The sequence below is a fragment of the Bombus vancouverensis genome, chromosome 3, assembly GCF_051014615.1.
Source record: "Bombus vancouverensis nearcticus chromosome 3, iyBomVanc1_principal, whole genome shotgun sequence".
NCBI lineage: Eukaryota > Metazoa > Arthropoda > Insecta > Hymenoptera > Apidae > Bombus > Bombus vancouverensis.
Window position 1 is genome coordinate 17925834 of NC_134913.1, and position 27431 is coordinate 17953264.

At 42.8% G+C, this 27431-nt stretch overlaps 1 protein-coding gene across 9 annotated transcripts in view; it reads right to left on the minus strand.

The window, feature by feature from the left end:
• Positions 1-27431, minus strand: part of LOC117154132 (receptor-type guanylate cyclase Gyc76C-like) — a 100512-nt gene that overhangs the window by 37578 nt on the left and 35503 nt on the right. For 4 of the 9 annotated variants that reach the window (XR_013057936.1, XR_013057935.1, XR_013057933.1 and 1 more), the window contains 2 exons: positions 21373-21492; positions 12206-12365 (listed from right to left, as the gene is read on the minus strand). Coding sequence is in view for 4 of the 9 variants with exons in the window: in XM_076617062.1 (XP_076473177.1) it covers positions 4766-5158 (393 nt within the window). In the remaining 5 variants the exon portion in view is untranslated. Of the gene's footprint in view, positions 1-4765; positions 5202-12205; positions 12366-21372; positions 21493-27431 lie in introns of those variants that run through there. The other 5 variants (XM_076617062.1, XM_033328829.2, XM_076617061.1 and 2 more) reach the window with 3 other exon arrangements.

Sequence of the window (27431 nt, forward strand, 5' to 3'; positions counted from 1 at the left end):
GAATTTTTGCGTAGCTTCGCTTCAGACCAGAGAGGAACCGTTAAAGCGGTTTCGAAGGCGCTATAAAAAATCATTGCTCTTCCCGTTGCATGGTTCGCATTCCTGGCTTTGCACCTGCCCCAACAACCGCCGAATTCGTCCGTAGGAATGCGTATAATAATAAGCGACTGCTTTTCTTTCTTCTTTATTTCTGCAGTTTTTCTTTCTTTTTTTCTTTTTTCATGACTGCAGGTGAAAGTTGAAATCTGTCGCCATAATCGGAATCGAGGACTACAGGGTTAATAATACGACAAGTTAAATCTCTTTGCTATTTTTTACAGGAGAGCGATTTTTAAATTACGCGCGTTGTCGATTATTCTCGTGTTGGCAGGATTAATTTTGTATCTGATTTTCTAGCTAAACACATATTTTTGTCGTATTCTTTAAAACTTTCAAATGGCTTTCAATTTACAGGCATAGAGTTACTGTATATTTATAAGACCAGAAAATTGGCGGTCGACAAGAGGCAACATTTATATCAATCCCATTAAAAGGCGTAAGGTCGAAGGTCTGACTTCTCTGAAGAGCTGTCTGAGTGTGAAACAATGTTCACAGGCAGTGTACACTTGCGTTGTTGCCACTGGCAGGGTTTCACCAATCAGCTTATTTTCGAGCAATTGAAGGGCGTCCGGTCGTGGAAGGCTGTGCACGACCGAGTGCCAACCTTCAGGGTCGATGAGAACGACTTTGCCATACGTCGTGTCCATCCAGAAGAAAAAAGAAAAGAAGAAAAAGAATGGCAACGGAAGCCTAATGACGCATGTTTCACGCAGTTGCAAATATCCGATTAATAATTTTTCGTTTATACCGCGTCGATGATTTTTTTCATTTTTTGTTCAGTAGAATAGAAATTCACGTCCGCGTAAGTACGTTCAGTTCGCGAGTGTTCATTTAATCGGACGCTAACTACAATCTCGTTTCGATAAACGGATGTGAAATAAAAGAAATTAGATCTGGAAAGATCGAAAGAAGCTATTGGACGCGAGATAAATTCTTCGACGAGTGAAATCGTTTCGGATGAATCACGAGCGTATGCAGCAGCTGCCACGAGCGATCACCTTAATCGCAAAAAGCCTCGGCAATATAATCGAATCGCTAACGAGAGACCGGTCGAATTCGAAGTGATCTCGTTCCCTATTTACAGATATCGCCCGCCGTGAAACTAGTTTACATCGTGGGAGTGCGTCATAGCGAATTCCAGCATTTTTTTTTCCTCTCTCCTCCGCCGAGTATCGCCAGCAGCGAGGTAAAATGCACCTGCGTACACCATTGAAACGAGCGGACAGGTAAGCGTTAAGCTCGATTCACGTGCGCTGACTTTCCTTCTTCGACGTCCACGGAGATACGAAAACGACTATGTACGTATGTTAATCGAAGGCCCCGATTCAGATCGATGGAAACGATCCTCTTACTTTTCTGGATACTCGTCGAATAAGAACTACCGTAGATTCTTTACGTTTAAGTAATAATCGAATGTATTAAGGTTAGGAGAAGCGCGAACGACGAGACGGTGCGATGTAATACTCTTGTAACCGTCGATTTCAAGAATATTAAGATCCGAAACCAGGTCATGAATTACCAACCAACGACCCAATAACGTCGTGATATTTTTATTCGTTATTCAACCAGAAAGACTTCAAAATACTTGACGTAATTATCAGTATCGAGTAACTTAATTACTCGACCAACGTCTCTTTAACTTCGCCGCGGTATCTCTGCTTCTTGCTCGCGTTTCCGTACCTTCGGATATTCTCTTCCCAAATTTTGAAATATTTTACTCGCGCGAAGAGCGCGATACGCGAGAACTATTGAAACGTAAGTACGATGGCTGACGAAACTATTCCAACATTTGACTCGTAATTAAAATTCTGAGTCATACGGAGGAAAACGTTAGGGTTAACTATCTGGATCAACGCGGTTCTCGACCATCGGCGATCTCGTCGATTCGAATATATTAGAAGCGAGCGTGACCACGTCGCGATACCCAATCGTGGAAAAACTTTCACCGTGGCGCGGCTAAAAATACGGCCGGCATTATTCCGTCGTTATGAGGCGGTCGCTGGAAGCCGATACGAAATAAAAATGTCGTGCAACGGACCACGCACAGAAATAACCGCGATATCCTCACTCGCGCGACTTTCCTCTTTCGATATAAAAATACGCGAGTATTTCCAACTACGCAGTCGAATATCCGCGTGTGTGAGCTAAGCTTTATGTTCAAAGCAACGAGCATAGAGGCCGACATTGCGATCGCGATGCTTACTCTTGCGTAGCGTGTCCAAGTACATAAATAAACGCGCGCAAAGCTCGTTTCCTGCACCTTTCGACGTGCGTCTACCACACCGCTCGTTACTCGTTTCGTGCTCGCCTATTCCTTTCGATCGACGACCGATCGAACGTTTCAAGTATTTCGAATTCTGGCGAGGTTTCGTTGGAATACGTCCACAGCGTGATTCATTAAGCATAAATATATATATATATATATATATTCTACGTCTCGTAACTGTGGCATTGTATTATTCTACTTGTAGAATTCGCAACAAGATTTAGCAAACATTCCAAGATATCGTATCTTTAACTAAAAGCTACTCTTCATCGAAATATAACTTTCCAGTAATTTGAATAAACAAACTAATGGACTATGTTCGAAAGTGTTTTAAATTTGTAGTCGATTAATATTCGTAGCGAATAAAGTTTTGCGCTTGTGAGTATGGTATCTTCTTTCCTTTCTCGATAAATACGATTGAAACGCGGCAACTAAATTTTTATTGTTACAAACGATTCGATCGTTAGTCTATAAACGGTTGATAAATGCAACATGTAAATCCACTCGTTGAATTTCATACACGGAAGCATGGAAAAAAGTTTCGATTCTGGAAACCACGCGGTGGTAGGTTTAAACGGCGCGACTTACGTGGCGGAAAGGGGGAGAAGGCGCGAGAAAGAAGCTTCTCGTACGTTCGGTTCCCGATGGCCACGGTGAGATACCAGTATCCCCGAATAATTATCAGCGTAACCGCAATCCATCTTTGACGTAACTTGTTATTTCCACGAGTAGAACCGGATACATGGACCGTGATACGATCGGCCGGTTATTTCGACGATTCCCAGGGGTTTCTCAGCCCCTGGACCCCTTCTACGCGTTTACGGTTGCAGGTTGCAGAGGAGCGCGCGTCGGCTGGTCCCGAAGTAAGTAAAAAGGCGGAGAACGAACGAACGAACCTTCTTCGGTACCAGAAGAGGAGGAAGAAGAAGAAGAAGAAGAAGAAGAAGAAGAAGAAGAAGAAGCAGAAGCAGAAGCAAAAGTGGAAGAAGGTACACGCGAAAGATGAGAAAGCGGAGAAAGAAAAGAAAAAAAGGAGGAAGAAGGGGGAGGTAAAAGGGGGTGAAGGAGGAAGAAGGTAGACACAGGGGAGGAGGGAGATCGAGGGAGGAGAGAAGGTTTCTCGATCGCGAGCGAATTCTTCTCACGGTTGCGAGAGCGCGCAGTTTCGTCGGCGGACGCGTGGGCGGACCGGCGAATAATGCCGGTCTTGTATTTTTAAACTCTCGCACGAATCGGCATCTCCGGGGAGAGAGATGCCGGGTCACTCTGCACGTTGCACACAGCTCCCGCTGCAGCCGGAGAGCGCACCTTTCTCTTTTTCTTTTTTCTTATTCGAGAGAAGAGAGGTTCGCCGCGCGGCGAAAACGATCTCACGGTCCTTGGTGAGCGCGAGCGCACTCGCGACCGCGCACGCCGATCCTCTCCAATGAATTATCGAGCCTTCCAGACCGTGGAACGCCGCACTGCGCGCTCCTGCCTGCCGCTGACCGCCCGCAGGAAAAAACCTCGAGACAGGGGTCCCGCGATATTGGCCCGACCTTACTTTTCGGCCGGTTCAGGATTCGCCGCGCGCCGTGGCCCCTATACGTGGGAACTGCGTCCGGATCCACCGGCTACCGTAATTACAACCCACCGGCCGTATTCAACCTGCAACCGATTTCCACGTGTACCGTGACACACGCGAGAACACGTGGAAACTAACGAGCCACGAGTTGGACTAAATCGAGCGAGAAAAAAGCCGACCGTTCGGTGAAACGTCTTCTTGCGCCTTAGCGTGGAAACGAGGTTCTGCTTCGTTGAACCGTTGCGTGTTTCATTGACCATGCTGTGCTATCTTGATCGGGTTCGTGAACACGTATTAACGAGATGCGCGAAGGTTATATTTAGGATCGTGCGGAATGCGTGTTTAGATAAACGTTTGCATGGTCGTATCTTGATGCTTGAGATTGGCTATAAGTTATAGCCTAATGCTTTCCATTTCCAGAGAAATAGCGGTCGCTGGATAAAGTTACGAGTATTTGGTAGCCACAGAGTGGAAAAATGAAAATCGCGGCAGAATATTGAAAACATCGATGGTCTTTACCAATATGCTGAATATTTATACATTCGCTGCTGTTAAAATACGACTACCTAGCCGTCAAGTGAGAGATATACTTGTTCCGTGCAACAACGTTTACTTCAATGGCCTGTCCGTTGCTTTCTTCGTTTCTTCAAGTTATTTCGTCGAGATTCTTAAAACGTCGGTACACAGTACACACGTAAATAGGAAGAACAATCGTTTCCCGAACTTGGGATCGTACGAATACGTTCGAAACGAGTATCCCAAGCGCATCTCGTGTCGTACAGGGTACAGGAAATAAAGATTCCGCAGTAACGCAAGAATTGAAAAAGAGAACTCACCTCGTCAAGGGCCATGGAGAAGGCGCCGGAAATGGCAAGACCCTGACGATCTTTCAGACCGCCTTTGATGGCTGTGAGGTATCCAATGGTAAGATTTTGTTGTTTTCTCGGTTGTATAGACCTGGTGGAAGTTGATTTGGGATACGTATGTCTGGAGAACGCCTGCTGCCACTCGGCCCCGGGTAACCCTGGCGGCTCGGCCAGGCCCAGGACCAGAGGGCTGCCGGCCAGCAGCAGCAGCAACACCAGCAGGGTCCGTGAGCTGTTCCCGTATGAACGTGGCTGCAGCGGTTGCGGCTGATCTAGCCGGTGCCGTCGATTGCGTTCCTGAGGGACTTCCTGGCGACGGGGAGGCCTGCGGCGGCTCGGCTGTACTGGCGGGCCGGGGCGCATGGCCGCCGCCGCCACCGGTCAGCACCGCCTCCCTCCCGCTCACCTACAACCACAATTTGTCATTTTCACGTTATATTTACTTTCTTCGTATGGTATTATATAAACTGAAATATATTCGGCGTATCTACGCTCTTTTGGGATCCGATCGTGCTATCGGTACGTTAGAACACGGGTACTTGGCCTGATTAAATTTTAATGCCGTAACTACGAAAGTTTCTGGCGAAGAAACAACCCAGTTGACAGGTTAAATGATAAGTTTCAACGTTTCTGTGTTCTTATCTTGCAGATCGTTCGATATTTTACGATACGGCGATAAAAAGCGAAGGGTACAATTTAGCTAAAAATATGTCTCCTCTCTTCGAATTGGAATTTTACGAAAAAGCTACACGAACACGAAGATCGTCAAGGTCGTGGTAGAACTCGAATACGTTCCTCTTTTAGCAATACCAAATTGCACGTACTTTCTACGAGCACACTGCTGTATTAGCACACTGGTGTGAAATGTGACAGGATAGGCTTCACACACGGATTACTTGTACATTTATTGTAACGGATAAATAAAAATCTCGATTAGTTGAATCATCGAACAAGAAAATATATGTACGATGGAGAAAAAATACTCCATCTACACGTTCTATCTTTATCATCTTACTTCTCGATGAACAAATACACGTTGTAAACACGCGATCGGTGAATTGTGCAGCACTCGTGTATTTTTAGCTTATCTCCATAGTATTTTGAAAAATTAACCTAAGCCGCGCAATTAGATACAAGTGCTCGACTTAGAAGTGTCATTTCGACGCTATCTTCCTGACTGAACTGCCACTTATCATCGGTCGCCACTTTATTCGTCTGAGTCATTGCGTGTGCCATCTGCGCGAGGCTAATAATAACTGATATCCCTAAAACGATAGAAACGTTCCTTGATTCCAACGCGTTCACGCCTTCCAATTCGCTCCGATCCTCGTCATATTCCGCCACCGATCGTAGAATTTTCCCAACCGATCGCGAGATCAATCGCTATTAATACCGTTTGTCTTCCTTCGATAACCTCGCTCTTAAATTCTTTGCTAAAAATGAGTCACATCTAACATCAAAGTGTCTGCTGTTTTGCGCATTAAGTTATTATGTCGGAGATCGGATATCAATGATCTCCCGGAAATCTTACGTCAGAAACGCGCAGCACTGCGACTAAAACGTGGCAATTTGCGGTTGACGAAGAGCATCCATGAATGATTCCGCTTTATCGTCAAACGCATCGATCCAACTCATTCGCAATGGTCATACGTCAGCGGACAAGATCTCTGGGCACGCGGAATCGCGTCTGTCCTATTGTTTCACGGGTGTATTCCGAGAGAATGATCTCAAAGAAGTAGCTCGCCAATGTCGTTTTGTTCTTTCTTTTTTCAAACCCTTGTCATACGATTTTTCTTTAGTATAACCATGTTTTTCCCGTGCGACTCTCGTATCTTAAGAAGCTAAACGAAGATACGCGTCTTTCTTATAGACTTCGTCATAAATCACAGGTAACTCGAATACGCAAACATATCGAAGCAACGAAATCCAGAGGAAATTTCTACCAACGTCTCGTTAAAAGAAGATAAACCTCGTGACGAACCTTCAAAATCTATTCACTCGGAGCGACCAGGTCGGAACAGAAGATCTACGTCTCATCGAATGAAACGCTCGACGATCGAAATACGTACACTCGTCAGAATCTATGTACGTGTAGATATATTCGATTATTCCGATACTTGTCAAAACGATAGTTCGTCAGAACATACGTCCACATTGTAACCATAACTTAAGAACCGCTGCGCCGCGAAACGTAACGAGCGTGACAACGACCACGTAACAGGCACGAAGACGTTTAAAAATATTCTCGACGACGAGTGCAATTTTGCAGCTTAATCAATTCCCGGTGAACAATAACGCAGTCGTCTGATGGCGCGGGCCGATTCCGCGTTCGAGCGGTCGAGAAACGCGCGGCGCGGTGCGGCGCGGCGGGGAAAAACACGTGGCCGGGGTCGACAGGGACACACCTGTTGCAATTACGTAACGAGCCACGGACTCTCGTAGGCGAGAGTGTGCCGGCTACACAACGGCCTACAACGAAGCCTCCGTGCGACAACAATAAAGACGTCTTCCCCTGGCGTGATGCATGGTGTCATTCACCAAGCGTACCGTGTAACTTTCGACTCGTTCCACGTTTCTAACTCGGATTTAATTATAGCCGCCGGTGAAAGTACATCGGTGTGTGGATTTATTTAACGGGACGGCAAAGAGAGGCGTCAAAAGGGACGCCTTCGCGGGACGACGTTACCCTGACGGATCGCGGCTGACGAACCCTCTCACACGATGTATCATTATCTGTCACACTGACTGTCGGACAGGATCGCTCTTCTTGTCGCGACAAATCTCGTTTCGCGCTATAGAGCCTCGAAGATATAAAAAATATGATATGAAAAAAGATAGTTTTAGTAGGATAACGAAGACAGATTAGACAGATCTGACGATACGTAATTTTGTCTTTGACGTTTAATCAGTGGTGAAAATCTTCGGGTGAAAATATCGGCGACCTCGCGGAAAATACTTCGGCGACACCCTTTCGCAATAACCGAATCACCCGCTACTTTGCTGCGTCTCTGCATCGAAATCTTCGATAAGTATTTTAGAATATAATTCTAACTTGATATCTAGCGCTAAACATCGTCGATAATAATAAAGATAACCACGTTGGCGACTGTGCAGAAAATACTTCGCAATTCCTCCTGCAGCTCCGTGCCTCGTTCTATACTTTGGCTGGAAATTTTCGACCTCGTTGAATAATCGCTTACACGCATCTCCGAAAGGATACAGCCGGAACGTTGGCTTTCGTCGATGTATCATCCGTTCAAGAGACATACACGCTTTCTCTCTGATGATTTTTATCGTGTATAATGGTTGAAAAGTGCGGATAGGATCGTGACCCCGTCGAGGTTTTTTCAATTAACGATAGGGGACACGGTACGGACGATGAATGTCGTAAAAACGAAGACGATAGTTGGATAGGTACTGGTAGGTACGTGGTTGTGGATAGTTTTCACGAACGACGCGTCAGCATGGTGCTATTTATTTTCAGGTGTTGTTGGAGCATCTCGTTAGCGTGTTTAACACGTACGGATAGGATTCATGGTAATACGCGTTCTCGACGTGCCTCGTGAAATTTTCCAAATTTTCAATCGCTAATTACTGGTATGTTTTTGTCTCCTTCTAAGGTTAAATCTATTCCTAAGAGTTTAAGAAAGAGAAAAAATCATCTACCACTATAGTAGTTTAGCTGATAACGAGCTTTAAGCGAGGATCGTAAAAGATCAACTACAATGTTGCTTTAAATTGTGAAAAACCCTTATGCAGTGATCTATACAGAGATGGAAAGGAAAATTCCAAGAGGAAGCGCGAGTAAATTCTTAGAGATTTTTACTTCGATTGTTTTTATTACAGAAATTTGATTGCTCGATAACCAGAATATGATACAACGTGTACACGGTTCAATGTCCCGAAATAATTGAGGCACCATGATTTCATAAACGACGTCACGCCCATATTTGCTGGCAAAGATCGTATTTCTCTAATTGAGTTGCTCGTCGTATCGTAAAGCGACGATAGGAGAAATCCCACCTAGCTATTAAACTGTCTCGATACATTCAAACCATCGCAAATTTCACACTAAAACCTACAAAACTATCCTTCTTCGTGAACGAACTTCCTTGTTAAACGATAAAATTACGATCGTGTGTGTCTAAAAGTAGATGAAAAAAGCCGTCGTCACGCGAATAGTACGATCGTTCCAGCCAAATTTATTTTCACCTCGAGACCGTTACGTTCCCATAAGCGACCGAAAAAGCAAACACGTTCTTTTTAACGCGGACTTGATACGTAAAGTAAATTCAGTCCGATAAAACTCTAAGAATAGCAACCGGTGGAACCGCATACTTACGTTATTTGTCAATGACGTCGCTTTTCGATTACCTAAGATAACTCGATACGTCTTTCAAACGCTTACTGACACTATCTTTAAATTTGGCCTGATTTTATTGCGCAATATCGTTATCGTTTACTCTCAAATCAACGAGTCTTTCTACAAATAACAATTACCGTGATCCAATTCTAGATATCTAGTTGGCGTTTTTAAACTCGCCGCGTTCTTTCAAATACAGTACGCAAAATCGAAAAGGATCTATTCCAAGTCTTACCGTACATAGCACGAAACGAATAAATCATAACGTCGTCAAGATTTTTATACCGATTCGTCGAGTCTTCGGGTTTTACTCGAGCTTCGAATTTACTTTCCACCCACGAACGAGTTCTTTTTCGAGCGACGATTATATACGATCCATGTGTAAAAAACTAGTTGACATCTTTAAGCCCGACATCCTTCGATAGACATCACGCAAAGCCAAGTATGTAAGATCTATTCTATTTCCATCGTGACACTTCTTCGTCTCTATGTCGCGTCTCGTTAATGGAATCTTGGAATCGCACGGACTGGTCCTCTTTCTAACGCGTTTCCACTACCTTTTGCGCAAAGTTGATCGTAGCTGAAGCGGATCGCGAACGGCCGGAATCGAGGCAGGAAGTCAAATCGGCGTGCTATGGCCGGTGGTATGCGTCAGGCATGCGTTTACGCAACCCAGGGTCAACACTCGCGGTGCATATCGTTTAGATAAACAGTGATAACTCTTCTCTCCGAGCCTGCAGCTCGCTTTTCTGGCCTACACGAACGCGCTATTGATCTTCCACCGTCGGCTAACAGCGTCGATGTTTGATCATGCCGCGTAGGAATCGATTACCAGGTCAAAGATCGAACTTTCCGAAAAAGACTTGGATCGTACGAGCGTTTAATGCGATGATCATCGTGATCGCAAATTACAGTCATATACATATATGCAAATTAATCGTTCGCGACTTTACGTGGAATTGGAATGGTTGCACTCTTTGTAGTAATTCTGTCCACTTTAATTTTGTCAACGTTCGATATAGTCTATCTATACCGACGATAGTATTTAGCGTTAATAAAATGGAAACTGAAATATCATTGTGTTACGGAGGAAATTAATAAAGCAATTTTCTCGTTTAAACCGGTATAGTTCCTATATTTCCTTGTGAATGAGACTCGATCGTTATTCCTTATGACTCACGGTTTAATGCAAGTTCAGCGTCGAGTCCATTGCTAGACGATTTTAAGCGAAGAAACGAAAAAAGAAAGTACTAGAAACGCATCGCGAATCGCAGTAAACGATACGACGTTCGACGCGTGTATATCGAGATATCCTGTGGTGACCAACAAGAGCCACACCCCTGAACAGTTTACAGTAGTAATGTGATATATTATATCGACACGAAACACTCTAATGTATGTACTGTGTGGCTGCGATAATGACAATGCCCACGCGTGCACATCTCGTACAACGTATATGCATATCGTTCTTCAATTACCCCTTGTAACACGATATACTGTAGAGACGAGGCGCGTTAGAACCCGTATTACACGTATCACGTGTGGAAAACAAACTGTTATACAGGCGAGCGTGTTTTGATCGAATCGAGAGCCTCCTCGCTCTTTCGGATTCCCTCAGGCTGCGTATAAAACTGCTCGTGCGTCGTTCTCGCAAGTTCCGACGGATAATCGTTGTAACATCTTGTGGTATTTGTTGCGTTATAAACTTCGATCCGCCATAACACGAATATGCATGTGCAGTACTGTGTGCAGCAACTTTGCGGTGTTGTCTCGTGTACGACGTAGCTTTGACATTCGAAGTGAGTGCGCATAAATAGAATGAACGCCGATACGTAGGCGTAGGATAAATGCGCTTTCCACAGGTATACGTAACGAATTACCGTCACACGTGTTAAATTAATTCTTTCGGCATTGGAAATTTTTGAATTAATTCTCTCCAAAAGAAAAGAGAGAAGAGCGACCATGGTAAAAGCGATAAAACAAATAAGAAAACTTGAGAAGAAATAACGAGACATACCGAAGTAAAAATCGAAGCGAATATCGTTCGTAAAACCGCCGATACAGAACGAAGTAATTTTCAAACGTTGCTAAGTCTATCTTTTTCGAAACAATTCTTCTATTCAATATCGTGTCTAAAAAAAGCTAAAGATGGGAGCACGTGGCTGGCATTCCGAGCACTTAAATAAGCGTATACCTATTATCTCGGCGGCAGCAGGTGTAAATTACGGGAATCTCACGACTTAACTTGGACGCTAGTTTAATTAGTACTTCATAGCGGAATATTAAATACCGGCGCGCGTTAAGATCTTTTCGTCGCTGACACTAATTGACGAGTCTTTCCGTTTCGTGTTAACGCGTCTAGTTCGCGAGCCGATCTCGCCTGCGATCTGCGATAAAGTGTCTCGCGTTAACTTGCGATTTCTGTGCCAATTCGACGCGGATCGAATTCCGCGGATGGTGGCTTTCTGCCTGTAAACGAAAAAACGAACGTTGAAAAGAGAAGGTCGATTATCGTGCGGGCTCGATCGAGGCATCGACGTCCGCGAACTTGATAAACGAGCGATACGCGTCTGTTCGATTAAATACGAACATTAATAGTCAGCCATTTACGCGAGACGAGCCTGTATAAATCAAAAACGACGAGCACACGCGTACGAAAAACATAGATCCGGGGGAAATAAGAAGACCTCTAATTGCTAGGTCTTACCGACTGGCTCTGTTAATTTACTCGCTTCTTCGATTAATTATGCAATCGTGGATGCGATGAAAAACACTGGATTCTCTTCTCTAGGGAGGATGTAACGAATTACACGTGAATCGTGAAATAAATTAATCGACGGAGTATGTTGGAGAGATAAGTCTTGCTAAATGTTACGAGCATCCAGTTTCGCGCGATCTCAGGCCCGCATCCATTTACATACATATTTTCAAGACGCTACTTCTTGTCTCCTAATACCGAATCTATACTCGTTATAGGATAAGACCGACGTTTTCAGAAACTAGATTTACTCTGTAAATCCTCTGTAAAAAAAGAAATACTCTGTAAATCAAAGATTCTTAATCAGTTTATTTATTGCGTCTATAGAATTACAATTTGCTCATTTGTTTCTTGTTAATCCACGCGATGTCAGACCCGCATCCACTTAACGTAGTTTCGAAATGTAATTTCTTGCCTTATAACGCTTATCCTGGTAAGTATACTATATGCTGAAATTAACAAAAATTATTCTTTTTTTTCTTTTTGTTAAAAATCATTGTGTTCTATTTAACGCGTAATAATTTCGCATCTTCAGTCGATAGCGTATAGCCAGTTTTCGTTCCAATTTTACCTACTCGTATTTCGTTTCCAATTTATAAAATCGATCGAATATAATATATTTGCGATTGTTGTATCAGCCGTGAAACTTCGACAGAAACACGTGTATTCTTAAAATAAATCACAAAGGCGAAGAGTCAAGTATATTCAAGACACAGAGAATTATAATCGTGTGGCGCCGAAACAACGACAAAATAATTAACATCGATTTCCGTTCTCGATCGACGGTACGTCGATTACCCGGCCAGCCTGGAAAACTATCGAGCGAAGAATGCGGAAAAGCGATTGGACTACAATCGTTTCAGCAAACACGTAGCGAGCTTGTCGAAGTAAAGGAAACGATATTATGCATTCGCGTTCTTATAAAAGCGAACGTCACCGCAAATAAATTGCCCGGAAAGTCCGACAACCGACTCGATAACGACGGAAATGTTACGTGAGCTTAAAATAGACAGGTTATTTTTAAACGCAAGGTGATTGCGACAAAAAGTCGTCGTATCACATCAGTCGATACGACGTTGAATTAATAATGTTACTTTTTTCCAGACGTTTATACGTGCCACGACCGAGGATCTCGTGGAAGAGGATTCCGTAATCGGGAAACGGCGGATTATACGCGTTAATGAGTTTGCAACTTCGACGATACGGCCCTGTGCACACACGAATAGCAGAAACACGAGGAGCACGGCTACGTAGAAATTTATGTTTCGTTGCTGCTACGTTGCTCCAATAAACCGGCCGATCGTTCTACGAGCTTGTTAAGAAACGACCGCGTCGACTGCAAAATTCTTTGCAACACTTCTTATATCGCGCTTCTTAACGACCTTATTAACTTTTTATCTGGAACAATCAGGTTTATGCTAAGAGATTCTAGAATCTGGAAAATCGCTAGGTGTGAGAGAAGTCGGCGAATATCTTCGTCAGAGTTGTCAACGCGAATGAATTTCAACGAGGATTAACGAGTGTCGCCGCTTCCGCCACGTGAACTTTGTTCCGTGGAAAGTAAGTAAGCACCGCGGATATCTATGGCACGTGGCGATCATGCGGATATCAACGTGTAACCGATGCAGAAACGCCGAGGATCGTTTTAGTCGATGCAAAGAGTTCTTTTTTCTTGCGATCGTATCACGTGCGTTTCAGGAATTTATTAAATTATATGAGAATGTATACACAATCGGATAAACAGTTTTTTATTGTTGTTATTATTATTATTATTATTGTTACCGGCAAAGCAAAAAACGAATTCTTCACGTATTCGCGATTAGGTAAGCACAGAATCACGAAAGTATTCGAACAGCATGTAGACACGTCTTGTGAATATGTATATTATTTGTATTATACAAAACATATTGAAGTTTCATTAGCACTGTTACGAGGTCTGACTATCATCATTATTGATAGAGTATAAAAAATATCTGAAACATTGCATAGAGATTATAACGATATTTAAACGATTAATTATTCATTAAGTTAACGAGCATCGATATTCAATGGGACTATCTTTAACATTTATTATACGTTTAACATGGCTATTAAGTATACAGGGTGGTTGGTAACCGGCGGCACAAGAAGTCGAAAATATAGAATAAAAATTTTTTTTAAATTTTTTTTAAAATCTACAGTGAGATCCGTTATAACGAGACGTGATAAAATGCACGCGTACCGAGCGAAAATTCAAAGTCGATTTTCTCGAAAACAAAGCCTCAAACGAAAAACTTTTATTCTATATTTTCGACTTCTTTTTTCGCGTAGAATCACCCCCTTTCCGCTTGTATCACCAATTACCAACCACCCTGTATATTTGCAGGAAATATCTTTTCATTTTCAATACACATTGTTAGTCCGGTTTCGCATTTCATCGATATAATCACGACAGTCGCGCCTTGTTACGATGCTAATAGAATTGCAAAATCTTTCATTTAACAACAATAACGTATACCTGCACGATTCATGCATATCCGATGAAGAACGTTATCGTATTATTATATCTGCATCTTTATCTGTTTATTTCTATCCGTATGTGCGTGAGAACGATACGTGTCCATTGCAACATGACAAAGTTTGTTCATCTACGAGTCATAAAACTCGGACTATCTTCAAAGAAAGATCGTAAACGATGTCCGCGTGTAATTTTGGAGACAAAGAAGCGATTTGCCGTGGACGATACGTATCCGTGCATCGAAAAGCTGGCACTTGCCCAAACATGCAGCAACGGTCGGAAACAGTCTGCGTTAAAGTCTGTCCCTAACATAATTGAATAGCTGTACACTGTACGCTCAACGATCTATTTACCCTACGAGGAGACACTGCGTAAGAGACTGTGTCTTTGCAGTGTACAAGACTAAACATTAAACTTCTTCCGCACGAAGAACGCGACTATGAATAGCCATCGAGTAACTGGACTCTGTTTATCGCATTCGCGATTACGATTATCTTGACGTTACGGTGACTCACTTTTTATACGATTCCTTCTTGTTTCTGGGAAACGTACTCGAAGTTTGATCGGCTAACTAATACGAATCATCGAACGATTAATTACTACAAATTTTTGCTCTACTTGAAACCGGACGGAAGACTTTACCGAGAAGTCATTTATTTTCCTAATCGACCCTTTTACGCTCGATACTGCGGATATGCAACTTTAATTTTTTCCTACTTTAGTACGTTATTAATTGATAACAGTATTTTTCAAAGGTGTTTATCATTTAAATGTATTTTTATATTCTTCTCCTATTCTTCTAGTAACGCACTTGTATTGGCATATTTCTGCGAAATTTTAACGCAAAAGTATACGTTTCATACATCAAAGCCAAAGCACATGAAATGAAATACAGCGGTCATGGGTTTACGGAGGATTAACAGCTAGTAAAAAAAGATCATTTCTGCGAAAAATATTCGTCCAAACAGCAAGGTTCGAAACGTTTAATGGAGCGCATGGCCGTAAAAAAGAAAAAAAACAGCAGATTCTTGCGAATAACATACGCCACGTGAGAGCTTCGCGCAAGTAGCAGCAGCCAAATAGGACAAATTTATCATCCAATCCTCCTCGTTCTGACGCTAAACGAATCTCGCTATACTCACGAAGCATCCCAAACGTCGATGTAATAACTTTCTTTAGTCGACATAGTCGCATCAACAAATCCACAATTTACAGATTATAAATCGCCACGATTTTACGTCCTCCTTATCGGATGCACGCGCGCTATAAAATAGACGATGGTTCAAAGTAAAATTCAGTTTACATAAAGAGACGAGAATCGAGGAAATCTAGATGGAAATCAAACGGGAAGCAGTCGTAAACATTCACGTGCCGACGAAATAGTTGGCAGACAGCCGCTTGATGGTCTCCTGCTACGCGTATTTTCTTAATTTCACTCGGTCTTCGCGATTTGCCTCTAACGACCCACTCGCGCGGATATTGCGCGGATCGCACGCACGCGGGCGTTTTCGTTTTGGCAAACACTGGCAAACATCCAAAATTACACGCCCGTAATTCCCTCGGTTTAACACGACCCGGAATTACTCGCGTCGTCCACATACTACTTAATGACGTTTATGTACGCGTAATAACCAGAATGTAGATTTTTATAACATTCGTGGAACATTTCAAGACGAAGAAGATGCATAGTGTACAAACGATACGCGAAAATATATTGGTAAGATGTGGTCATTTGGGTCAGCCGAGCTTCGATGTCTTGAGATTCGATCTCGAGCTCATTACGGAAAAATCTGTCGATACCACCTATTGACAAAATCAATCAAAATCAATACCACCTATTGACAAAATCCGCAATCACTTAGTTGCCAACACAATACAACAAATTTTTGTATTGAGCTCGAGATCGAATCTCAAGATATCGAGGCTCGGCTGACCCAAATGACCACATCTTGCCAATATATTTTCGCGTATCGTGTGTACACTATGCATCTTCTTCATCTTGAAATGTTCCACGAATGTTATACAAATCTACATCCTGGTTATTACGCGTACCGATATTACTATTATAATAAGTCAATACCACCTATTGACAAAATCCGCAATCACTTAGTTGCCAACCCAATATATTAGGCGCTACTAAGTTTGTAATATAATAGAGATATAACGAGAAAATCACGTATATAGCTACTTTAAATGCAGTAAAAGAAGGAAAGAAATATTAGCAACGAGAAAATAATTCGATTAACCCTACGGTAGGGTTATTGATTCGTTTAGTTTTCTTGTGATTGAGATTTGCAGCGGTTTCCGGAGGTCGGAGCTAGATGGAACCAATCTAGAGTGAGTTATGTTGTTTAATATCGGCTAATAAAATGTGACTCATCGATAGGCATAAATTAAAACGATGATGTATTGTGTCGAGCTATCAATAGAATTCTTAGTAAGCTGACTTCTTTTTATCTGATATTTAATTGACTGTCTTTAATTAAATTATGAGCGGACAAAATGGTGTAAAAATACATATCTTTAAAAGTAAAACACGTATTTTCAATATTTATACGATACTCGTAGCTGTACAAACAGTGACGTACATACGTAAAGAACGAAAAGCAAGGCGCGCGTGAATTCCAAATACGAAGGGAACTACGATGTAAATATGTCACTTTCTCATACGGCTCAGATAACAGCGGCAGCATGTAACAGTGTCTTGTAATTGGATTAAAACACGTGTACGCGTAAGTCACTGAGAGTCAGATTGACGAATATGATTAAGCACGGACAGCGGTAGTAAGTACATATAATGACGTGGTCGTCATTCCGAATACTTTTTCCCTGATTAATTGCCAGCTGATTTCATCGGACGACGAATAGAATGAAAATGGCTGATGGACAGATCAAGAGCTGAAACGTCTAGCTGATTGACAGTTTGACCGATAATAGAGTACTTGGAATTGACTCTGGTGATAGCTGGAAAAATTGGTGCGAAGTCTATTAATAGACTTCAAATGTTTCAAGCTCTAATAAAAAGACGATAAAAGTGAAATCTGCGAGAATTTTATTTTACATTTAAGAAAAGTTTAAAGAGATCTTAACTGAGAATTTGAATTCCTAATCGTAAGCTTGGAATTTTTATATTTTGCAAAAATTCGTCATAGGTATATCGTACGAAATATAGAATATATCGATAATTAAAAAACTACGAACTTTCCGAACAACCTAATATTTAATTATTTCTACTTAACTGGAAAAGGTACGTGTCTACGGGTTAAAGGATAAGTGAAAGTTGATATTTCGCGAAAAGTCTGCTCAAAGTGAAATTCATGCTCCGGCTATATGTATGTACATAAACATATGTATGTATCGACATACAGTGGAACGAATCGCGAGAAATTTTCATTCATCCGCGATTGTTCGTAAGGTACGTGAGACACGTTCACGGTCTCCTTTGTTATATTATTATAATTTATGGGGATTACAAGGATTTTCCAGGCAACAGTGCTACGAACAAGCACATGTGCTGGGAAATATGATATAGCACCGCAAGCATCGTATCTCAATCTTATCGAGCAGGATGAATTTCACTGCGAAATTAGAGAACCGAACTCTCCTAGTAAAAATAAAAAAAAAAAAAATAAAAAAAAAACAGAAAAAGAAAAGGAAAAATCACCTTGAGTCTGAAATATGGGCAGTTCCGCTTATCTTTCTCGTTCTCCACAAATATATTAAAACTCGTGTTTAAAATCATCGATTGGTCGTTATCAGTGGAATGCAAACGCAAGCTGAGCAAATTCGCGTGTATCGCGTACCGCACGCATCTAAAAATAATTCGCCGTATCAAAAATCCGCGAGATCAAAGAACGGAAAAAGAGCAAAATGAACGAAAACTGAAAAACACAAAATACGAAAACGAAACGCGAAAACTGGCGAAAGCGGCGGCCTTACAGAGGATAATGGTGAACGATCGTGCGCCGGGCATCTTAAATGGAAAGAATGAAACAGCGATGTTATAAAATGGATCGAGCTTGACAGTGTCGTGGCTTTTAATCGTCCAAATAAAAATTCGACAAATCAAAACAGAGATATCGACTTAAAACTCGTTGCTTCTTTGCAGCTGGCTTTTTTACAGGTTAACTTTAACCAATACATTAATTGAGCACTACGGAGAAAAAACAAGATGGTTCACATTTTTTTATTTTTCATACGAGAGCAGTTCTAAAGTCCAATGCCTTGTCAACCAATCACAAATTGCTAAAACTGTTTTTATACGAAATAAATGACTCGTGCAACGAGCAACACGTATTTAAATCATCCTCTCTTATATAAAGCAGCGGATACAGTGACTGTGCCGTGCCAGAATATTAAAATGTAACTACTATGTACTGTAACGTATACCCTTGTATGCCATCAAATGCTAACAAAATTAGGAAGTGAACGCAAATAAACTTATCATATCTTCTCCATGCAGTTTGCATTTATAATCTCTATATCTTATATTCTTTCCAGCAAGAATACGATGCAATTTTATGATCAGCGGAGGCGAAGGAGGCGATCCAATGCCGTTTTCACCGTCACCACACGCTGTTCTTTTTTCTTCTTTTTTTTTTTTTCTTTATTCCTCTTGCCGCCTTAGTAAGATCTCTAACTACTGTTCCTCGTACCGATGCAATGTATCGCGTTACAGCGATCGGCATGTAACTTTATAACACGGTCCGCGAGAGACTATTTCCTTCTTCCAGTCATAGACCGCAATGTTATTACTACCGAGCCCGAGCAAATACACACGATTTCGCAGTTTCCTCGCGGGCCTAACAGAGACGCGATATTTCATCGGGATAGGTAATAGGAAATCGTCGGCTTGTACTCGCGGGGGAAATCGCGTACACGAGCAACGTTTCACTAAATAATTATTCAACAACGTTGTAAATCAGTCGGGACGCGGACACGTATCGTTATGCAGGCGCGAGGAGAGCGCGCGTGCCACCGGTATAAATTGCTATAATTCTGTAAATTCCACCGAGAACCCCTTCCTCTCGCCCTTTCTCTCTCTCTCTCTCCCTCTCTCTCTCTCTTTCTCACTCTCTCTCTCTCGCTTTCCGATTGGCGCGCTTACCTGTCCGTAATTACAAGCTGACGTTTCTACATATAAATTCGTATTCGCTCCGGAATTGGTATCGTTACGATTCCATAGGGTTAACGCCTTCTGCGTGGCTGCAATTACGCGTCTGGAAACCTACCAATCTTCTAACAGGCTTATAGCATCCGTGAAATGGAGCTATCTAATCTACGAGCGAGGCGGTTCGAAGCGAAAGAGAATTTATCGAAGCATGGAGGAGTACGGCAGATCAGAGGAATCTCGTATCGCGATCTACGGACGACTCGTTCGATTATTCCGGGAGCTTGTCGTTTGAATAAGCCTGTAGAATCCGAGCGGGCGGGTGATTCAACCGCTTCTTCTTTTACCATGAATGGCACCGCATTGTTCCGTGCTTCCGTGTAATGCACGCACACGAGTACACACACGCGTACCATACAACCGCGTACGACAGAATTCTGCAGAAGTAGCTATCGTATGTTTTCCCCGCGTACAATGTTCGTGACTGGTTTTATCGCCGCCAGGCCCTTCGTACCTCGTCGCACGAACCTACACGACGCGCGCTAGTTGCGACGATCGCGCGAAAACACGCGTTCCTCGCACGATTTCGCGATTCCATGCCGCGCTTTTCGTTTGTCAACGTCGACCTTAAGAAAGAAAGATTATTTCGGCAACTGGCCAAGTTCGATCACCTTAAATCTCCTGTTGACCGTAACCTTTCGTCTAGAATGGCGCAATTGCCACGCTTACAGTTGCGTTTAACGATTGCCGTAACGACATAACGAGCCTAACATTCGGATTTTTTATCACGTTGCCGGCCACGTGAGTTTCAGCGGTGACCCGCGATATTTGCCCGCGGAAAAACTTGGAAGGGAAAAATGAGTAATGGCTTCGCAAAACTCGAGTCGCAGATATGTAACTTTAATACGATTATTGTAAATAGGGAGATGTAACCGCGGTTGTTCAACGATTTAATCGTTGTTCCGAGAAGCACGTTGCAATACAGGGTGACGCAAAAGTACTATAAAGTAATATGTATAATCGGCAATTTAAAAATTGTATTTTAAGAGGAACTAATAAATCCACAACGCGAAGAGAATCGAATAAGAAATAATTCTACCATAGGCAAATTTCCATAATTCCAAATAATTCTTACGATTAGCTATAATTTTCATAATTTAACTTCTTACTCAAACCTCGAAACTTGCGATCGTTTAATCTCTCTGTTATTTCGTACCATGACCAGAGATTCCACATCAAAGATCAACTCTTACGTTCAAATTAAACGAAATTCACGGCGATTAATTCTAATGAAAGCGACATTTAACGTTGCTTCGGTCTCGTGTCTCCTGCCCTGTTTGCATCTGAATATCAATCGCACTCGTTCCGAGCGAATTAAGCGTGTGTTTGTCGCATTCGCGTACCAATACAGCAGTGCTGGCGGAACTCGCGCGTCGCGGGTTCAAGCGTACTTGGCTGAAAGCTGCACGCGGAGAGAGCGAACGGGTGTGTTTGCGGTTCCATGGCGGACGTGGACCAAGATAACACGTTAAAATAGTACGCCAACAAACGATAACACGCATTTAGAATATCTGTCGCAGTGTCGTTCCTCGCGATATTGAATCGCGCGACTCTCTATAATTGCAACGATTCAAATGGCTAACACCCTTCTTCATCATCGTCTTCGTTCACGTTGAGATACGAGGCGGAAAGTGTAGCGCAGGAAAGAAAAATGTAGAGTACATAGGCGCGCTTGTCTCGGTTACCACGATAATGATAAACTACAACTTTTCATCGACGTTTCAGACGAGGTCGTTTACACGTGTTGCTCGACGTGTTGTTCAGGGAAAAATCACTTCGTTAATCTTACCTAAGCAACATGGCAGAGTAACTTCAGGGAGAAGATCGTCGATACTCGAACGCTATATTGAGAGCATGCTGCTGCCAATCGATACTCTTCGCGCTTTCAGCCTGAACTTCTGACAGCCACCTGCAAGACAATGATAAGACGATCCTTGTTTTATTTGATTTTTTTTTTTTATCTTCATATTGGATTTTCATGGAGTAATCGTTAAATAAGGAGAAAAAAAGAAAAAAATCTGTCGATGAGACCACGATGATTTGGAGTCGATTTTTCGATCGATAACGAGTTACTTCGACAAATTCCTTCTTCCTAAAGTTAATAATATTTGTTACAACAGTCGAGGAATTAGTACGTATTTCATTCGCATAAGATAAATAAGTTATAAAAGATACATATTTAACAGCATTATAAAACGAAGGATTGCATAAATATACATGCACTGAATAACTTATATAGGTAACGATCGGGAAACTCATCACAAGGAAATTATCACAAGAGCCACTATTCAAGTATAACACGCGACGACATACCAACGGGACGACAGATATGTTAATTTCTCAATTATCATTCAATATCGTTCTTAAATTAACCGCAACGTTCTCTACGGCCGCAAAGACTACACGTTACTAAATAGACTTTTGTCGAACCTAATTCCTCGAGTCCCTCGAGTCTCTCGAATGATAAACAAATGGATCTAACATAGAAGTGCCTCACAAAAAGCGAATTCCAATCGAATTCCTCGTCGCATCCTTATCTCCGGCGTGGCTATAAAAAGAAACGTTCAACTTCGACTAAGAGCATTAGTTGTTCATCCATAACTACTACACAACCTACAAATTCCCCTAACTACATATTCTCCGAATGGTCGATCAACAAAGCGCAAAAAGCACGTAGCCAATCGTTCCGGAACTCTCTGTCGGTCGAACGTGGAACGCGTAATTCTGCTTGCGTTCTCGAGTTGGAAAACACACACCTGGCTGGCGCGTGTCACGTTCATTTAAGAGCGGTCATGTTGACGCGGGGCTCGTAAATGTAATCGCGTCAATTAAGGCGACACTTACGGATTTCTAATCGGCTGACCCATACGTGCCGGATTATGTCAGCTGTTGGCACGTCGACGATTTTAATCGATTGATTCACGCAAAAGCGCGCTCACGGCGACACGTTCCTCTCTCCTTTTCATGCCATACTTCTTTCTGCTCTCACCTTTTTTTCTCTCTTTCTCGTCCTTTTTATTCGCTCTTCCTGCCTTTCATATTCCCGTGTTCGTGCGCGATTTATATAACACCGCGAATGAGGATCATGTATTAATTAGAGCGGTAGTAGGCAGCTACGTCGTCACGCGGCCCTCGGAAAAAGCTGCGCTCAATTGCATCTTCGATTTACACGCGGATCAAAGAGGTAATCTGGGAATAAGAACCGTGTCGATAGACTGTGTGTATCGAAGCTGCGCGATAAGCGGGCTCGTCGATATCAGAATTACAAGAACATAGATATGATAATACACGGAGCTTCGATTTAGAGTAGAATTGGAACAGGTTGAGGCGACGGCTAGTTCCACCTTCTACGAGCAGTCAAGCTTCGACAAAAACTGGATCCAGCATCGAACAGTCTCGGAGATGTCTAGAGCTAACAGATCAAGGCCCAACTATGCTTAACGCGGGTCTCCATTGTTCGGGGCCAGGAAGTTGCCTCCTTTGGACCTTTGCCTGCATTCAGACGCACTCATGCTTATTTTCTCAAACAATACCGATCCCTTATTTTAGACAGCTCAACCGGAGCCAGCTCATTGTTGGAATCTATTTCTAGATTCTTTCTTCCTAAGTCCTTAATTCATGATAGAGAAATTAGAACTTAATCGTTCTGTAAGAGAAGAACGAGGATCGTAGTGGCCATGCTTCGATCTCAAAAGGAATCGAGTTTCGACTGAATGAGCATCGCGATGAGTACGGAACACCCACATGGTCTCGTGAAAGGTATAGAACGTAGGTGATTTCACTATTCTGGCACACGATGCGATGCATCGGATAAGGGAGACGAGGCAGAGTCCAGATATAGACCTGCTGTAGGTAATAGTTCGGTAGGTGGTAGTGGTAGCGCGAGCGGTAGGACCGGTAGGTTTGGTTTACTTCAAGTTCGTTGCGGCCAGCCGGTTCGCCACTTTTCTTCTTCGTCTCTTCCTCTTCCTTTTTCCCTCCCGGGCATTTTTCTCCTTTTTTGCCCTCTCCTTCCCTTCTTCTGCTATTTCCTCCTCGTTCATGATCTCCCACCGCTTGGTCGTTGATCTCCCCCTTTCCCTCCTCCTTTTGCTTACTCCAGCATCCCTCTGTCTCCAACTTTCTCGCTCTATTCCATTGGAAGATATTTATTTTAATGCGAAGCTGAGGTGTAACAAAAAGGTATCGGTTAAAATCGGCTCCTTCGGCATCGCGAACGCGATAACATCGACAAACCGCGTAGTTGGCTTCCGTGAAATATTAGAGGTGCCCCAGCCCTGGCTGCTACTACTGCTACTGATAGCCTGTCCTCTTCGTTTCACGAACGCAGAGTGGAACGAAGGGGAGGGACAAGGGGGAGAATTGCTCGTCAGCCGCAGAATGGTGGGAACGGAAAGAAAATCTCGAAGAGCCTCTTTGTAGATACCGACGACTTTGATAGAGGCGTGTCCACGTCGACAACCTACCATTAGGATGAATAAGCATATCTTTATGAGATCTCAACAAACTGCGATCTTCTTCTTCTATTGATTACCTTTTTACTTCTTAAATAACCCACGAATCTTAAGAACAGTTCGCTCTTCCAAAGGGCACGCCATTTTGTCTAATTGACTTCTGACATTATAGTAACTCTGTAGTAGGTCTAATTATAATTTTTACAACATCTTCGAAATATACGCGAACGAAATTTTAAAGTCGTGTTAAAGTGGCTTGAAATAAACACGAGATGAGCCGAGTTTGGAATTGCAGACGATATTCAGGACGATGTCCCGTCAGCTAGAATTAACCAGAAGCACAAGGTTGCATAATGCGTAATAAAAATACACGTTACTGTTACCTTACTTTAATTGCTGCATTATCCTACTACCTTGTAGCGCCAATTTCCATTTTTACTACGCTCACTTTTGTTACCCAATTATTACCAAACATAACCATCAGCGGTTTCATTATACGCCGGCAAAAAGTAAATTGGTTCCACCATGTATCTCCCACGAATAGGAGCACGCGCGCATGCGCCCGCGCAGCCAGAAAAAAGAGCGCAGAAATCAAAGTATATGTAGCATGACTGACATACGTCTCCGGCCGAGTATCAATTGTGAGCGTGTTTCACCGAAGCAATAAGAAACTCTATCTGTCGGAATCTCCATTGCCGAGACAATATCCATTATTATATTACATCATTGCGTAATCGACGTTTACGGTTTTATAGGACTGGCCTCGCGCGCACGCCGCGCGCGTCCAGCAAACTCGAGGAATCGGGGCCGTTCGGAATGTTCCGTGAAAGCTCGGATTCCACCGATCGCACTGGCAGACATACTGGCAGCACCAGAATTTCCCGGTATTCGTGGAAGTTAAATGGTACATACGTACGTGAAAGAGAGAAAAAAGAAGTATGTTTGACGCGCGCACAGCCGATCATTGCGAATTATCCGTCATGATGCAAGACCCGCGTCGTGAAGTTCGAACCATATGCGAAATATCGTTTCTAAAAGCGATTCGCGTCTCGATCTAGTTCTTTCGAACTTCGCGCTCAATTTCGTATCCGCTAATTAGTTAGAGGATCTTCGATTTTTCGCATTCGTTTTTATTAAGAAAGAGAAAGAATGAAGAGGACGATTTCTTCCATAAATTTCTCGTTTGATAGGAAAACCCCTGGGGACGAGGGAATCACGGATTGGGGGTTTTAAGACCGTTTCGCATGGAACTGGTTCTAACGGAGTTTTATGCGGCTCGCAGTGGACCAGTTTTGCGGCCGTCAATGAAGTGCACTGTACACGAGTCGCGAGCGCACTCGAGGCGGCGAAGAGGGGCGGCTGGTGCTGCTGCTGCTGCACGCAGTGCACACAGTCCAGTGTCCAGTGCCGAGAGAACCAGTCATTGGCCGATCGGCCAATCGCGTCACGGACCAAAAGAAGACGACCGCCGGTCGCTCGTTTCGAATGGTTCGCCATGAGTCGATTCGTGCGACGATCTATCTTCTCTCCTCTCTCGCTCTCGTCACTCTTCCTCGTCTTTCCTTATCACGTATGCACCACACACATACACATATACGCACACGCGATTCTCCGTTCTCTCTGTCTCCACTCTCCCCCTCCCCTTCTATCATCCCCTCCTTCTTTTTCTTCTTTTTCTCCGGTCTTGTATCTCGTTCTTTCTTTCATCCGTGTTCCTCTCCTCGTCCGCCTAACTTGCTTCTTTGTCTTTCTTCCTTGCTCGTACGTTGCGTGGCCGCTCTTCTCTTTTCATTGGTCTCTCCTCATTGCAAAGTGCCGTAATATTCTCCTGCCGGAGTTATTTTCGTCGCGCTCACCCAACCAGCTCTCCCGAGGCGGCATTGCACGGGTTGCTCTCTGCGCATTGTCTCGAGGCCCCTGCTGGAGTAACTGGATTTCCAGGCTAGCAAGGCGATCGCTGCCGATACCGCCGATCTTCCCACTTTGCTTTTGTCTCTCCCCTTCTGCTTCTTCTTCCCTAAGCTCAACCTCCACCTTCACGGCGAGTTTTTCTACCCAAGCAAAGAGAAGCGTTCGACGGTACACGTTTGGACGTTTGCCAAACTTATCGAATAATCACTACGATTAATCTCAATTCCTATCACGTTTCGTTTCATTTCAACGATGGAAATTCGTTTTGTTTCAACGACCTTTTAATTTTAATAAATGCGATTCGGTGCGTCATGCGCGTAAACGCAATACCGTAAGCATTTGCATTAATTTAGCATTCGTGATAAATTGTAAATTAAGAAAAAGAATAGGATTTGCATTGTTGTGGCCATTTCAGGAAATCATCTTCACTCGATCAACGAAAAGAGACGCTCAAGGGGTCGAAGCGGTCGAGAGCGGCTCGGTAAACCACAGTGCCGCTTTTAGACTCGTTAAATACATCTGCAGATCGTTAATCGGGACCTGAATGAAAGGAACATCATGATCAGCCGAGACAACCGTGCTCGTAATCTCTCGTGTACACACTGCGGACCCGTACACCGTCCTCGGTAGTGTGTGCTGACCACGCGCGCACGTGTGAGTGCCACTCGTTACTTAATGCTTACTTATGTCGGCGCATTACTCGTTAGTCATTACTCAACCACCCTTATGCCGTACAACACACAGCAGCGCTTTTGATATTCCTCGGATCACGCAAGCCGCTGAACCGAAAATTAAAGACACCGCGCGTCGTTGTAACATTGAAAAGTAACCGTGCTGGCGGAATCGAGAGTATTTATTAATCTCAGCCCATGAATTTTTAGCGTTACGTTTCCAACAATATCGCGGCATTCCATCGGCTGTTTTGCATGACGACTTAATTAGAGAGAACGGTATCAATGGAATTTTCACTCGTAGAAAATCATCGAACGAGCAATTATGGAATTTTTCTCGTATTTTTCCTTTTTTGTTTTGATACGACATTCTAAATATTTTACACAAATCTTAAATCAAGGACTTTTTGCTTAAATTGGATATACATAGACTTACGAAAGTATTCGAACACGCGTAGATATCTTTTACGAATATATATTATTTTGAAATTTCACTAACACTTTGCGATAAATATTTTGTAATTCCTATACGTTTCTTTAGATTGGTTTCAAGCTTGACCAATATAACCTTGGTTTATTAAAAATTCCAAAACGTTTTACATAACACGTATAATGTTTATATAAATATGAAATCTGTCTATGATAAAATGTCCAAATATTTTCGACAGCTTGTGTATTATTTCGTGTAATGCATTGGAAGGATAGCGTCGTATTACGTTATGGATTTCATTCGTGTTTTACATACCTGCGTTACACACAGTGTAAACAAAACGTGCGAACATTAAGTGACTTTAGTGTTGCATAACCAGCCA